This window comes from Hyperoodon ampullatus (genome assembly GCF_949752795.1).
Source record: "Hyperoodon ampullatus genome assembly, chromosome: 1".
NCBI lineage: Eukaryota > Metazoa > Chordata > Mammalia > Artiodactyla > Ziphiidae > Hyperoodon > Hyperoodon ampullatus.
Window position 1 is genome coordinate 172761911 of NC_136914.1, and position 14773 is coordinate 172776683.

General features: G+C 37.4%; 1 protein-coding gene across 6 annotated transcripts in view; it reads right to left on the minus strand.

Annotated features, from left to right (window-relative positions):
- Window positions 1-458: 458 nt before the first annotated feature.
- KCNIP4 (potassium voltage-gated channel interacting protein 4) overlaps window positions 459-14773 on the minus strand; it is a gene marked incomplete at both ends in the record, with an annotated part of 1193276 nt that continues 1178961 nt past the window's right edge. For all 6 annotated transcript variants that reach the window (XM_079704278.1, XM_079704274.1, XM_079704277.1 and 3 more), the window contains 4 exons: window positions 459-506; window positions 2030-2092; window positions 2730-2834; window positions 4722-4829. In XM_079704278.1, the coding sequence (XP_079560404.1) occupies window positions 459-506; window positions 2030-2092; window positions 2730-2834; window positions 4722-4829 (324 nt within the window). The remainder of the gene's footprint in view (window positions 507-2029; window positions 2093-2729; window positions 2835-4721; window positions 4830-14773) is intronic.

Here is a 14773-nt window from a genome sequence, read left to right on the forward strand (position 1 = left end):
AAGTATAAATGGAATTACAGCATACAAACATGAAAACTAATATCTGGAAATTAAGTGCAGATGCCAGTATTTCAGAAAACCATTTAAAATCCTGGGGCTGAATACATACAAATGAATAGCAAAAAACACAGATATTTTAAGATCACCGATACTATGAAAGCCTCAATAATCCCATGGCTAAAGAATCAATGAAACTATATGCCAGATCCTATTACTTTTGAATATTCACAGGGTATGAACTGACTTAGAACATCCCATGAACTCAGTGGCATTATGAAAAGGATGCAGATTTATAAATGGAAAACTCAAATCTTTTGGGGATTGCTTTATATTTAAACAAAGCTTGTTTGCATAATATGCCTCAGTGTAAAGCTGAGCAATCTATGCTAAAAGTGGTAGCTCCAACTTTGTGTGATAGAATCGTTCACATTTGTCTGATTGAGGACGTATTCGACAAGTTAGATCACATTTTCAAAGAGCTGCATGGAGCGCATGATGTTTTCATCCTGTAAGGGAGAAAACGTGGAATTAAGTTCACCATATCTGCAAAGGAAAGTGCACTGTTTTGCCTCTAAGTACTGCCACCCTCCACCAACGCCTATGCCAGATGTTCAGATACTAGGGGTCTGCAAATGTAAATACTCTTCTACCCATTTTCCACACAGATAAGTATGGAGAGCCCGTTTTATGTTTTATTGAGTCTACTAGGCTTTAAACACTTTATTTAACTCTGACTTGGTGTTAAGAGGGGCTATTTCTCAAATTATTAATAGAATGCCAGCATGGAAACTGGAGAGGCACAGAGCATAATCAAAGCGAGCAAGGCAAACTGTGGCATTTTAGGTAATCACCCGCCAAATCACAGAGACTTGTACACATGGAAGGATACAGGGTTTGTGTGCGAGCTAAGAGCCAACTTCATGAAGATTGGAGGTTGGGGTTTAGGAGACAGGTTTGCAGTAATTACTCCTCTCTTTCTGAGTCTGTTAGGGCTAAATCTCTGTGGCCTTTGGGAACCTTTAAAAGTGAATGGTCTCTCAATGCCAGAGAAAGGACTGTTTGTGAGAAACCATTGCCCAGTGTCTGCAGTTTAGCATGTTCCTTAGAAACTTAGGGGGACACACTTAGGGCAGGATAGAGGCACTTGGAGATTGTGACTGTTTATAGCAGTGGAAAATGGTAGCAGAACTAATGATGACTTCCACTACCAGATGCCAAGTAACAATACTACCATTAAGTAGGTTGATATCACTAAGTTTGTTCAAAGACCGTCACATTGAAATGTGAGTTGAGAAAAAGGCAGCCATCAGGAAAGGGAAAGTATATCAACTTGAAAATAATGAGAAAAACTAAAGTACCAGCAAACTTCTTTGTCTCCATAATTATTTTAGACATTCTTAATCGTGGTTCTACACACACGTCAAGTCAAAAAACTCTAGGTATGCTAATACTGGTCTGCCACCAGATGGTGGAGAACCACATGGACTTTTCCTCAGGGAGAATTTTCTACTGTTTAATTTTGTGACTGAAGACCATTGCTGGTTCGGCCAAAGACATCTCTTGTCCACATACATTGAAGCAATGATGTTTCTCTTGGAAATCGGATATAAGTTTGGCCAGTGATACACTCTTGGCTGTACTGGAATTCTAAATCTATGGAGGATATGGTAGACAAGATACATGTTATATGCTAGTTCTGGGAAAGAACAATTCAAGTCTCACATATGTTTTATCCTCAGTGATGAATATTCTAAAGGATCTGAAGAGCAAAAACACACATGTGCAACCTTCATCTCTCCAGGGCTTCCCTCATAGCCTGCCTGGGGATAGACAATAAATGCTGATGAACTGAATGTGCAAATTGGTGATTGTTTTCAGAGTGGTAGGCTTATTCATCTCAGCTGTGTAGAAGTGGTGATCTTAGGCATATGATCTTTATACTTTGCTCAGTTCATGGCGGCTAGCTGGCAGGACTAAGTTCAGCTGTTAAGGAAGCAAAAGGGATAGTTTCTTTACTATCGTTACTTACTTTTTGGCAACTTTCGATGAATTCATCTATGGTAACGACTCCATCTTTATTTTTGTCCATTTTCTGTTCAGGAAGAAAAGAACGAAAAAATTTGCTCAGACTTACCCCTTGATAACCCTCACACTGAACTGAACAAGCTGAAGCTGATGAAAAGAAAGCCCAGCTGCTTATTTTATGGGGAGGAACTGCTTCAGAGCACAAACTAGTAGCTGCTTAGTGATAAGAATCGTGGCTGACTGATTTTAGGCTGTTACCTTTTCAATAGAATGTGGTATAGAGGTAGAGTCACTCTGTTCTAGTAAAATCCTGCCCTCCAGCTACGACAGACTTCAGGCAACTTGCTGAAACTTTCAGAGCCTTGGTTTTCTCATCTGTGAGATGGGGCTAATGAGGATTTATAAATAACCTCATAGGGGCTTGTGAGAAATGAATGAAAACAAACACCCCAAAACATATGAGACATGGCAATTGCTTGGTGTTCTATCCAAGATATGGTGAGTGTTCAATAAGTGGAGTTATCAATATGATAAATTCAAAACCAAAATTACTAAATTAGTATGATGGTAAATATTCTATAGTTTTGTTTCTTTCAGTAAAAATTATTTTCCTTTACATTCTTTTGAATCATCATGATGCTTTGCAAACATGAGGAAATTTGCTCTTAATTTCACTTCCTCTCTGACTTCTATTGCATTCCTACCTGGAAAAATGTTTCAACGTGTTGTCTGGGAGCATCTTCTTTGAGGACAGGATATGTGCATTTACCCATCATATCGTATATCGCTTTCATTATATCAAGCATTTCCTGAAAAGGAAAAGGCAGTCACATGAAGCCGCATGCAACATGAAAATAAACCACTCCAAGAAGCTTTGACAGATTATTCCTACTCAATTTCAAATTTTTTATTTTTCTTTGATTCTTCATTATATGTCTTGGTTGTCCCAGAGGAAAAGCCAATGGCCTTATGCCTTAAAAGCAGCAGAATCAGAATGTAAGAATCAAGTCGGATCTTGGATTCAAAATGAATGAAATTCCCATGCATCTAACATGATCAGGAAAGAAACATTCTGGTTTAATGTTTGGACTTCTGTAGACTTCACATTGGCTATCTTTGCTTTATTGAGTTATTATATATTTTATATGTTGATTATCAATTTCTGTTTATTGAGAATAAAATAAACTCCACATCATGAGAATTATACTAAAACTAACTGATAAGCCTCAAAGCTCATTAGGGTTTTCATTGTGTTTTTCCTACTATGGCTTTAACTAAAGTCACATATGTAGATTAGTCAAAGTATGACCCTGGAAACACTTTGAAATTTTAATTTTTTAAATTAAAAATCTAGTTTTTGATTTGTAATTTTCAATCTTAGTGAAAATAATATCTAGTTAACCTAGACATTCAGATTTATTGTTTACACTTGTTTTCTTCATATTGAAGTTTCCACAGAAGAGTATGGATTAAGTTGATAATATGGATGTAATATATATTTACTTCTGAGAGTATTCAATTCCATTTTAAATGATAAAGCAGTTTGTAGTTTGTAAATTTTACATGAAGCCCTTTAAGATGTTTTGAGCATAGAAGTTTGTTTGACATAGAATTCATGAGATGTGTTGGGTATAAATGGTAAGAACAGCATGTTTATGTTAAACATAGAAAGGGATAGAAAAGGATCAAAGGACCAAGAGATACCTAATGTCCTGGAGGCACCTGAGTACTAAATGTTTATTGTGTACTAAATATACAAGAGACACTAAGTATCCAGGAGATATGCTCGATATACCTGAATACTTAATACTCATGAGGTCTTAATTCATCCACCCGTTTGTGAGACCCATCTGGCCCCATGTGTCTTCTGCTCAACAAATAAAACCCATGGCCATTGATCAGGTTAATTGTCACATTGTAACTGTGGTCAGGTGAACTTGTCCCTGTGTCTTCAATAGAGCAAGTTGATATCATTGGCCCAAGATACCTTCTATTTGAAGAACCCAATGCTCAAAACTCAACTCGGGGGAAAGCTAGTGAGAGAAAGAGGACATATGGACATTGAACCACATCCAGGCTTCAGGTAATGTGGTCTTTCAACCCTACCTCCACTCCATCCTAAATTGTTATCTTACCCCATCCCTCCCCCCTTGCTTCTTGCTCTGTTTTAAATTAATTTATTAAACCACTTGATATGAGCATCTGAATTTGGTCTGTGAGGCTTCTTTTTTAGATAGCCAACGTGGGAGTTTATTTGGGGCTCCACTATCACATCAGGTCATCTCCCACACAGTACAGGTCACTACATAATCCACACGATTTTAAAATTGCATCTGTTTCCATATGGACTGCATTATATGATAGAAAAAAGGTTACAGGCCAAATATTCTAACGTGTGGATATATTTTCTTCCTATTTGATTCCAACTACTGTCTTTATTCCACGTACAGTATTCATTAAAACGCTATTAGGAAATCAGGATGAAATCCTTCTGTTTTATATTTACTTTGAAGATTAACCATAAACTATTTCTAGCATTCCAAATTTTTCATCAGAATATTTCCCCAGCACTACGGAAAATATTTTAGACTTCCTGAAAAAGTGATTCTAAAATAATAATTGCGATTGTTTAACATTTTGAAGTGAAAAAATGAAAATGGTCTGAAGGCTAGCTGTGTTGGTGAGGCATTTCTTACTTCTTTAGTGATGTAGCCATCTTTATTTATGTCATACAAATTAAATGCCCAGTTGAGTTTTTCTTGTACTGTCCCCCGGAGCAAAATGGAAAGACCCTTGATGAAATCCTAAAAAAAAATAAAAATACAGTTTGATATGACATTTCTAAAAAAGAAAGTAAAACACAAACTCTAATAAAATTCTCTGTCAAATGATGGAAGCAAGGGTTACAACCCTCTGGATTTTGAACCATTTATTTAGCTAAATGGTCCATGTGTTCCTGATTATCTTTTTTTTCCAGAGATTTTTTTTGTGGGCATAAACCACTCCTTAGGTTTAATATTCTTACATTCTAATTGGAAACTGTGACTTAAATCAACTGTGGAACTGGAAATTGTGTCAGAACAGACACCCAAACAACAAGATGCATGTGTATAAGTGGTATTACTTTCCACTACAAGTGCACACAATTCTTTTACTGGAAATAATGTAATAACATTGTAACTTAAAAAATACAAGCACATATGTAACACACTTCCCATGAGCAAGATCTGCTAACAAGAAATATGGGCTGTCCTTAAGATATAGGCCAATTGAAGCCTTTATTTAGAAATCAAGTTATAATATGCATGGGGGCAGAAGTTAAGAGAATGGAGCTGAAAGCCAGGCTGCCTGAATTCAGATTCCAGCTGTTTCATCTGATAGCTCTGTCCTCAGAAAACTTACCATCCTTTTGCCTCTATTTTCATATCTGTAGAAGGAAGATGTTAGTATCTACTTCTTAAATTTTTTATGAGGATAAAAAGAGTTAAGCTGTTTATAACAGTGTCTGGCAAGGGCATCGGCTATGTGTTTGTCCAAGTAAATGGAAACCTCAGTCAGTATCACTGTTAGGCTGATATGACTGAACCGCAGACAAACCAGATTAACTTGATCAAATTCATATATATTTGTTGTTCTATAGGCAGGGTTAACATTACAATATGGTGAATTCTGATCTCACATAGAACTGACAATCTGTTGTTAGGTAGGAATGAAAGAGCAGAAGGTGTTACCAAGTCCAAGCTTTCTCTGCTCCCCGCAGGACAGGCCAGTACATCTGGAGATGAGGTGTTGAGGCAAGGAATATGACTTTATTGGGAAAGCCAGCAGACCAAGAAGATGGCAGACTAGTGTCTCAGAAAGACCATCTTATCAGGGTCTGGATGCCAGTTTCTTTTATAGAACAGAGAGGGGGAGGAGGTGAGGAAGTAAAGTAAAAAGGCCATAAGTCTTGCAAGTATCTCCTGGAATGGCCAGCCTCAGGGAGGGGATGTGTTAATGTCTTCTTTTCTTGCAGCCATTCACAGGTGGTCAGGGTCAGGATGCTTCCCTGAACAAAGGCACTTTGGTTTACCATTCAGGCAGAGGGGCAGTGTTCCCCGAGGCAGGCCATTATGTATAGACAGTATCCTTTTAGTGAACAAAAGCACCGGGGAAGCAAAGGCTAAAGTAGAAGAAACAGATCCAACACGTAGTCAGATTTTGTTCTTCCCTGTAACAAAGGGAAATGCAGAAGTGGCCTCTGGGTGAATTTGTATTCTCTCTACATTTTTACATTCCAACATTTTGTAATTGTTTTCCTGTCTTAATTTCTTTAAATTTTTTTTTTAAATGGGTGACATTCATGTAGTTCAAAAATTTAAAATATATAAGATTACTGATGAAAAGTATTCCTCCCATTCTTGGACCCTAGTCACCCTATTTCTTTCCCCTAGACAACTGGCATTAGTAGCTTCTTGTATTCATTTTCAAAGAATTTTTGTGCATATACAAGTGTAAGGCATATTTATTTACACAAATGATAGTCTAACAGGCTCTTCTGTACTTTATTTTATTTTTAACTTAGCAATAAATCTTGGAAATAATTCCAATCTTTTTCACTGTTGCATATGTATGAATGTATCATAGTTTATTTAACCAATCTCTCATTGATGAATATTTAAAGATTTCCAATCTTATTAAAAACAAAGCCACAAAGAGTGACCTTATACATACATAACTTACATTTTGAACAAGTATCTGTAGGATGAGTTCCTAGAAGTGGAATTGCTGGGTCAAAGGATGTGAACATTGGTAAATTTTACAGTTATTTTCAAATTTCCCTCTCAAAATCTGTATATGAGAATAGTATAGCTTGTCAATACTATATGCTATCAAATTTTTTATCTTTTTCAATCTTAAGGGTTAATATTTCTTTCTCAGATTACTTAAAATTTGTATTTATTATGAATAAATTTGAGCATTTTTTTCCAAATGTCTTGATTTATAGAAACTCTTCACATATTAGTGAAATTAGCCCTTGTCTGGGATATATCTTCAAGTATTGTTTCCCAGTTTATCATTTCTTTCCATTTTTATTATGTTGATTTTTGTAAAGTAGGCATCTTTTTATTTTTATATTCTAGATTTTGTCAGCCTTTTACTTTATATTTTTTTGTTTCTGTCATATTGAAAACACCTCTCCCATTCTGAAGTTATAAAAGGATCCTCCCATGTTTTTGTTCTAGTACTTTTAAGGTTTACTTTTTTACATTTAAATCTTTATTCCATTTGGAATTTACCCAATGTTTTTAGATAGCTGTCTGGTTTCACAATATTATTTGTTACCCACTGATTTGAGATGCAAGATTTATCATATCCTTAATTCTTTTATGTATTTATATTTCTGGAACTTATGTTTTATTTCATAGTATATCTGTTTATCTAAGCACCTCTACTACATTGTTTTAATTATTAAAAGATTTTAGTAATTTTAACAGCTGTAAGGGCTGTCTCCTCTTAATCCTTCTTTTTCAGCTGTTTTCTTTCCATTTTTCCTTATTTAAATATTCCACCTGACCCCTATTGGGATGTTTATTGAGCTGGAGGTAAATTTACAGATCAGCTTGGGCAGAACTGACAGCTACATGTTGATGAGTCTTCCTATTCAAGACAATAAGAAACCTTTCCCTTGTCCAGGTCATATTTGTCATTGAGTATATTACTTTCCTCTTGCTGCTGTAACAAATTACCACAAATTTGGAGGATTAAAATAATACTTGTTTATTATCCTCCAGATCTGGAAATCAGAAGTCTGAAATGGGTTTTACTGGGTTGAAATCAAGTTGGAGGCAGAGCTGCAGTCTCCCCAGTGGATCTAAGGATAGAATTTGTTCTCTTGCTTTTTTCAGCTTCTAGAGGCCACTTGCATTGATTGGCTTCTGGCCCTTTCCTCCACCTTCAAAACACAGTACTCCAACCTCCTGTTGTAGTTATCTCCTCTTTGCTACCCTGATCTTCCTGCCTCCCTCTTACAGGGACCCTTGGGATTACATTGGGCCCATTCAGATAATCCAATATGATCTCCCCATCTCAAGATCCTTAATCACACCTGCAGAAAACCTCCTTTACCATGAAAGGTAACACATCCTACGTCCGGACATTAAGATGTGGACATTTTTGGTGGGTCTTTATTCAGCACACCAAACTCTAATACATTTTAAGGCCTTTTGTTTTTTCCAAGTTGTTCTTTCACATTTCTTAGTCATATTTATTTCTAGGTATTTTAATCCTTCTGTTGCTGTTATAAAGGAGGCCATAAGAATTCCTTAGTAGGCAGAGAAAAGAAGAGATGCAGGCAACAAATCTTGAAAATAAGTTTCTCAGGAGGTAAGAGAGGTCAAGGGAAGAAAGCATTTCACTAGGAAAGGATAGTTCATCTTGATACGAATCTGCTGGGGAATGAAAAGAGCTTACTGAGTCAGCAACATGGAGGTCGCCAGTGACTAAAGGGAGAAGTTTCAGTGGAGGGGAGGGAGCAAAGAATGATAGAGACTGTTAGAAAATTCACCAACCGTGGCTGCATATGAAGACAGAGGGACAGGGCTATATCTGAAGAGGAGGACAGGATCACAGAAGAGAGTTCTGAAGATGAGCACTTGGAACACTGAAGGGAAGAATCTAAAAAGAGGAAAATACTAAAGATGTGTGTGTGTGAGAGAGAGAGAAAGACAGAGAGAGAGAGACAGAGAGAGAGAGAAATAGACTACTCCTGCGATGGTGGGAGAGATGGAGATGGTCTGCCCTGGGAAGGGAGGAGGCACATTTCCTCAGCTAATACAGAAGGAAGAAGAACACCATGCAGATGCCCACAGCTGAGAAGAGGTGGGAAGATGAACCAGTCCTCATCTGAGACCTTTAATGGGTGTTGTCTGCTTGGGAGTGCAGGACATGGTGGAAAGGTTAAGAACTGAAGGTTTGAGGAGAGAAAGAGGCAGCTCTGCTCCTGGACAATAAAGTGACTTGTGCAAATTACAGGAAGCTGCAGCTCCCTCAAAATATTTTCCTGCCATCTGCTGGAAAATTGTTGTAATATATTTAAACCTGTAGTATATAGTATACTGTAATTAAGAGGTAATGACCCTCCTTGGAGTTGTGTAGTATACAACTTGCAAACTATATAAGCTTTGGCTTTTTTGGAAGGTATAAAATAGTCACTGCAGAGCATGGGAAGGTAGGCTTACCAGAGAAGGATTGCTGGACAATTTTGAAAAGCCAAATGAGGTGGATGGTTATCAATATAATCCTTACCTGTCACTTCATATCACAAAGTAATAGTTATATGCCTTTAGCTAAAAAGAGAGGCTGGACACAACATCCATGAAGATATGCTTAGAGCATTGGTTTTCAAAATGTAGATTGCTGCAGAATCACCTGGAGGGCTTGCTAAAACAGCTTGCTGGATCCCACCCCAGAGTTTCTGATTCATTAGGTCTGGGGTGTGGCTCAAGAATTTACATTTCTAATAAATTCCAAGGAGATGCTGATACTGCTGGTCCAGGGATCACACTTCGAGTACCACTGGCCTGCAAGAATCATCACTGGCATTGGCCCCATCACCAAGCAGAATAAGCCAGAGCAACAATGAGAGATTTAAAGTCATGTGTGGACTTTTGTTGTTTGCCTCCCTAGTTGGCCCCTATTTTCATTTGGTGTTCCATCCAATTCTGTGGAAGTGCACTCCATCTGTGGCTCTAGTGATGGAGTCATGCCCTGGGCAAAATCAGGAAGCACCTTTTATTCCTTTGGTCAAGGCAATTGGATCTGTGGTTGGCCTGCAACTGAACCCAGTCTACATGAGTGATTTTCAGGACTTCTGCTAGGAAGGGGTATGACAGAGATGCTTTTTCTTTCCTGCCTGGGGAAAAATCAAGCCTGGAGCTCAGGAGCTGCTGGCATCTTCTTGTAACCACGAGGGAGCCCACCCTTAGGTTGCAGCCAGACCTATCTCTGGACTTCTTATTCTTTTTTTTTTTTTTGCCGTAGGCGGGCCTCTCACTGTTGTGGCCTCTCCCGTTGCGGAGCACAGGCTCCGGATGCGCAGGCTCAGCGGCCATGGCTCACGGGCCTAGCCGCTCCACGGCATGTGGGATCTTCCCTGACCGGGGCACGAACCCGTGTCCCCTACGTCGGCAGGCGGACTCTCAACCACTGTGCCACCAGGGAAGCCCTGGACTTCTTATTCTTATGAGCCAATACAGTTATATTGTTTTTGTTAGTGTGTGATTTTCTATTATTTGTGAACAAAAGTACCCTGATTCACAAGCTGACATCTAATTCCCATCTTTCTCTTAAATACTATGTATCCTGAAACTGCATACATTGAAAGATAGCTATGAACTTTGAACACCCCTCTCTCTTTTAATATACCATCTTGCAGGATGATATCAACAAACAGTTATTTCAGAACAGGAAATAACTATTTGTGCAAAAGGAAAATGAAAGACTCAAGGTATCTTGTACTGTTCTTACTCTATGCTTTTCTGAATGGTAATTGAAATCTGTCAAGCAGGAGTTACAAGGCTAAAAAGAAAACAACTCTCAAGAGTACTTTTCACAATCACCTTACTTTTGTCTGTGAAAGGTTACATCTGTTCCCTAATGTACAAAACTGATAGATGGGGATTGGTACTGAATTCTGGTTTCTAATATCTTATGATAAAGGCAATAGAAGGAAAAAGGCATAGAGATGTGACCCTATAATAACCTAGTCTTGTTCTATAGTTAGCTCTATTTATCGACCAAACCTTTAATTGGTGCCTTAGTACTGGTTACATACATTCTGCCCACCATTCCCACACTAGGAGCTGCATCAAAGACCCAGCCTTGAGAGAGCATGTGTTATTCAGACCATCTAGATGGTATACATGACTGGACCCAGGTAAGGCCTGGAAAGTCATACATGTGTTTAGTATATTTCTTACTTTATGCTTGCTTTTACATTTTTAGGAAAATTTTTAAAGTTGTTTATTTTCTCTGATATGACCTCCCTTGACTGGAGTTAAACTTCCATAGTGGTTGAAGGATACAATTTCAGGTACTACCTAAAGTTTGCATTTGTTTGGAACTAATAAAAGATATCAACATGTCTAAAAAGTAAAAATGTATATTTCCCAAGATTTGTAGCCTAATTTTATCAGGTGAAAGAGATAAAATACTTACCTTGATTGATATACAATTCTAGTTAGGTACTTTAATATCTTAAAAGATGAAAACAGCCACATTAAGTTAGAGGAAAGTGGTCTGATCTCCCTGAAGGCCATTAAAAATTAAATAAGTTTTAAACAAAAATCACAAATATATAATAAATATATATGTAAATATCATGCTTGATTTATGTAAAAAATACAGAAAACTATAGAAGAAAGTTTCAATCACACATAATCCTATCACCTGTTCACATTGAATATTCCCTATTTTTTTTAATGCATACTTTGGCATATACTTATAGTACAAGCCATATATTATATATAAAATTCTGTTTATTTCACTTAAATTACAAGCATTTTCCAATATCACTGACAATTCACTGTGACATCATTTAACTAACTACAAAGTAGGTTTAACTGTATGAAATTGCCCATATTTTTTATCATATTTGCCAAGAATTTCATATGATAGTTTCATATGGTCTAATTTAATAATACTAGCACAATGAATTTTGGACACTTTGGACCCCAAACCACAATAAGAATTACAATTTAAATGACAGCCTAGTACTTAAGCAAGCACACACACATACACACACACACACACAAAATCATACACCAGAAACTAAAGTTATTAGTCTATTTCCATTTCTCTTCTATTAATTTTTTAGTACTCTTGTTATTAATGTCTAAATCAATTTTACCACCTGCTAATCATTGCAATCTCGAGTGTGAAACACTGCTTTGTCTTATGAATGTATTCTAATTTATTTAACCATTCTTTCTTATTGTACATGATGCTATAGTAAATATTTTTCTCCAACTATTTCCCATCATTCTGACTTATTTCCTAAGGAAAGATGTGGAATTCCTGGGTTAAAGGGCTCTGGGAACACTGAAATTTATTGGTAGTAATGAGGACAGTTTATCAATAAGTGTGTGGGGCTTGGTATTAGGCAATTTCTATGCATTACTTTATGTCAGCCTCACACAACCATAGTGAATAGGTATTGTTGTCCTTATATTAAAGATGGAGGCTCAGACAAAATACGTGACTGAGGCAAGGGATGCAGCCAATGAGAATTAGAGCTGGAAACTGAACCCAGAACTCTGACTCAAAGCCCAGGCTTTCATTTTGTCTAGAACTGAAGCAATGGGCTGTGGTTACACAGAAAAGTATGATATAAACAAATGCTACGTCTCTTTTTTCTGATACTATAGGACATAATTGTAGGGTGATATGAAACAGTGACTCACAGTGATTACAATTTTACTAATAACATTTGTAGAACATTTGGAGGTACCAGGAATTCATAATTCTTGCCATGAAATGACATGCATAAATGAATTAGAAAATGGCCTTAGCTTTTAAAAAGGGAAAGTGAGTCAGTGTGTGAATACATGTGTGACTAGGAACAGGATAAGAAGATAAGATCAGCTGAAGAAGAATCCCAACAGTTAGAATCCCAGGAAACAAGAAAAGAGAGTGAGCAAGAGAGAGAGAGACAGAGACAGAGAGAAATTGATATCAGTTCTCTGAGACTGACCAGTTGTTATATAGGACCACTAACATTACTGAGCATATTAATTGTGCCAGACCATTTTCTAAACTCTTTAGATTCATCATTTAATCTGACAAGCTTGTGAGGTATCTATCCTTATTATTTCCATTTTACATTGAGGAAATTCAAGCACAGAGAGATTGAGGAACCTGCCCCAGGTATCCCAGCTAGAAGTGGTAGAGTTTGACTTGAGCCGTCTGACTCACAAGCATGTGCTCTTTCAGATGAGAAGAGATTTCTGGCACCTCCTTGGAGATTGGAGTGTTAAAAGAGGAGACTGAAGAATTCTAGGACTGGGACAGAAAAGATAGAAGATGAGGCTGGAGCATCTTGTAGTGTCCAAAAGTAAGGAATGAGCAAAGAAAGAAACAAAACAAAACAAAAAAAATAAACAACCACAATGATGGGGCCATGATGAAGCCAACAGAAAGAGCTTCCAGCGGCCCAGCTGGAACAATTTAACAAAAAGATAAGATATTGAACTATAATGCAAGTATAAAATATATGTCCATTAGTACACACCGATATGAATCACTGGTGGAATACATTCATAAATGGAGGAGAAGAGACAAATCCTTCTCTTCTTTGGAAGAGAAGAATTCCAAATCAACTATATGTATACTCTACCTTTAAGGAGACGGAGCATAACTCCCAATCTGTAAGTGTGATCTGTGCATAACTTCCTTCCAAAGATTATGGTTTGGAAAGAGGGATAAAAGAGTAACTACAGTAAAGAAATTACCAGCACTACTTCAACCAGGTGATCAAGGTTTACATCAAATGGTCATAAATCATGTTGATACTATGGACTCTTGTTATGTAATAATAAAAGCACCTTACCTCTGTGGTCTTCCTCCTCAAAACACATATCCCTATTCCAATCGTGAGAAAAAACATCAAGCAAATCCCAACTGAGGGACATTCTGCAAAACACCTGACCAAAACTCCTCAAAACTGTCAAGGGTATCAAAACGAGGACAATTTGAGAAACTGTCACAGCCAAAAGGAGCTTAAGGAGACATGGTGAGTGAAGGTAATGTAAGAGCCTAATAGAATTCTGGAACAGAAGAGAGGCTTTTGGTAAAAACTAAGAAAATCAGAATAAAGCATGGACTTTAGTTAATAATAGTGTATCAACATTAGTTCATTAATTATAACAAGTTTGCCATATTAATGCATGATGTGAATAACAGGAAACTGGGTGTGAGGTGTATTGGAACTCTCTGTACTACCTTTGCAGTTTTTCTGTAAATGTAAAACTGGTCTAAAATAAAAAGTTTATTTAAAAGATGATTTAAAAAAAGAGGGACCTGACCTTCAACTGTTGAAGCAGATAGAGATATTTATTGGATGCTTTTTCTCTTGTCTCTCTTGTAATAATCTTCTGCTACCCCAACTTTCATTAAACATTTCAGTGTATGATAAGAGGGATTCAAAGAACTTGCCCTTGGGGGCCACAGGAGTGTGGTTAAGGGCAGCCATGGCTGGAGGAGCTGGATACCCCATAGCAAGACTATAAGGACAGAGCAGGCCAGAAGGACAGGGTGACAAGCAAAAACTAGGACACATGCAGCATGGCCACAGTCCTTGGGGATCAGTAGAAATGCATGGGTGAGGCCCAGGTTAAAGAACCTTTATGGCAAGAATTGTTGGATTCTACAAAAATTAGTCATGAAAATGGGGGAATGTCAGCTCCATAAGGACAAAAATTTGTGTCTTTTGTTCACTGTTGTATCCCCAACACCTTGAATATATACATATATATATATTTTTTTAATTTATTTTTTGCCGCCCCGTGCCGCATATGGGATCTTAGTTCCCAGACCAGGGATCGAAACCACACCCCCGCAGTGGAAGCACGTTGTCTTAACTACCGGCCCGCCAGGGAAGTCCAAAAAATATTTGTTAAACGAAGGAACGAAATGAAAGGACATCTCAGCTACATTTCCCTTTACTTCGCCAAAGAGCAAAGCTCCTGGAATGGGCACAAGAAAAGAAGAG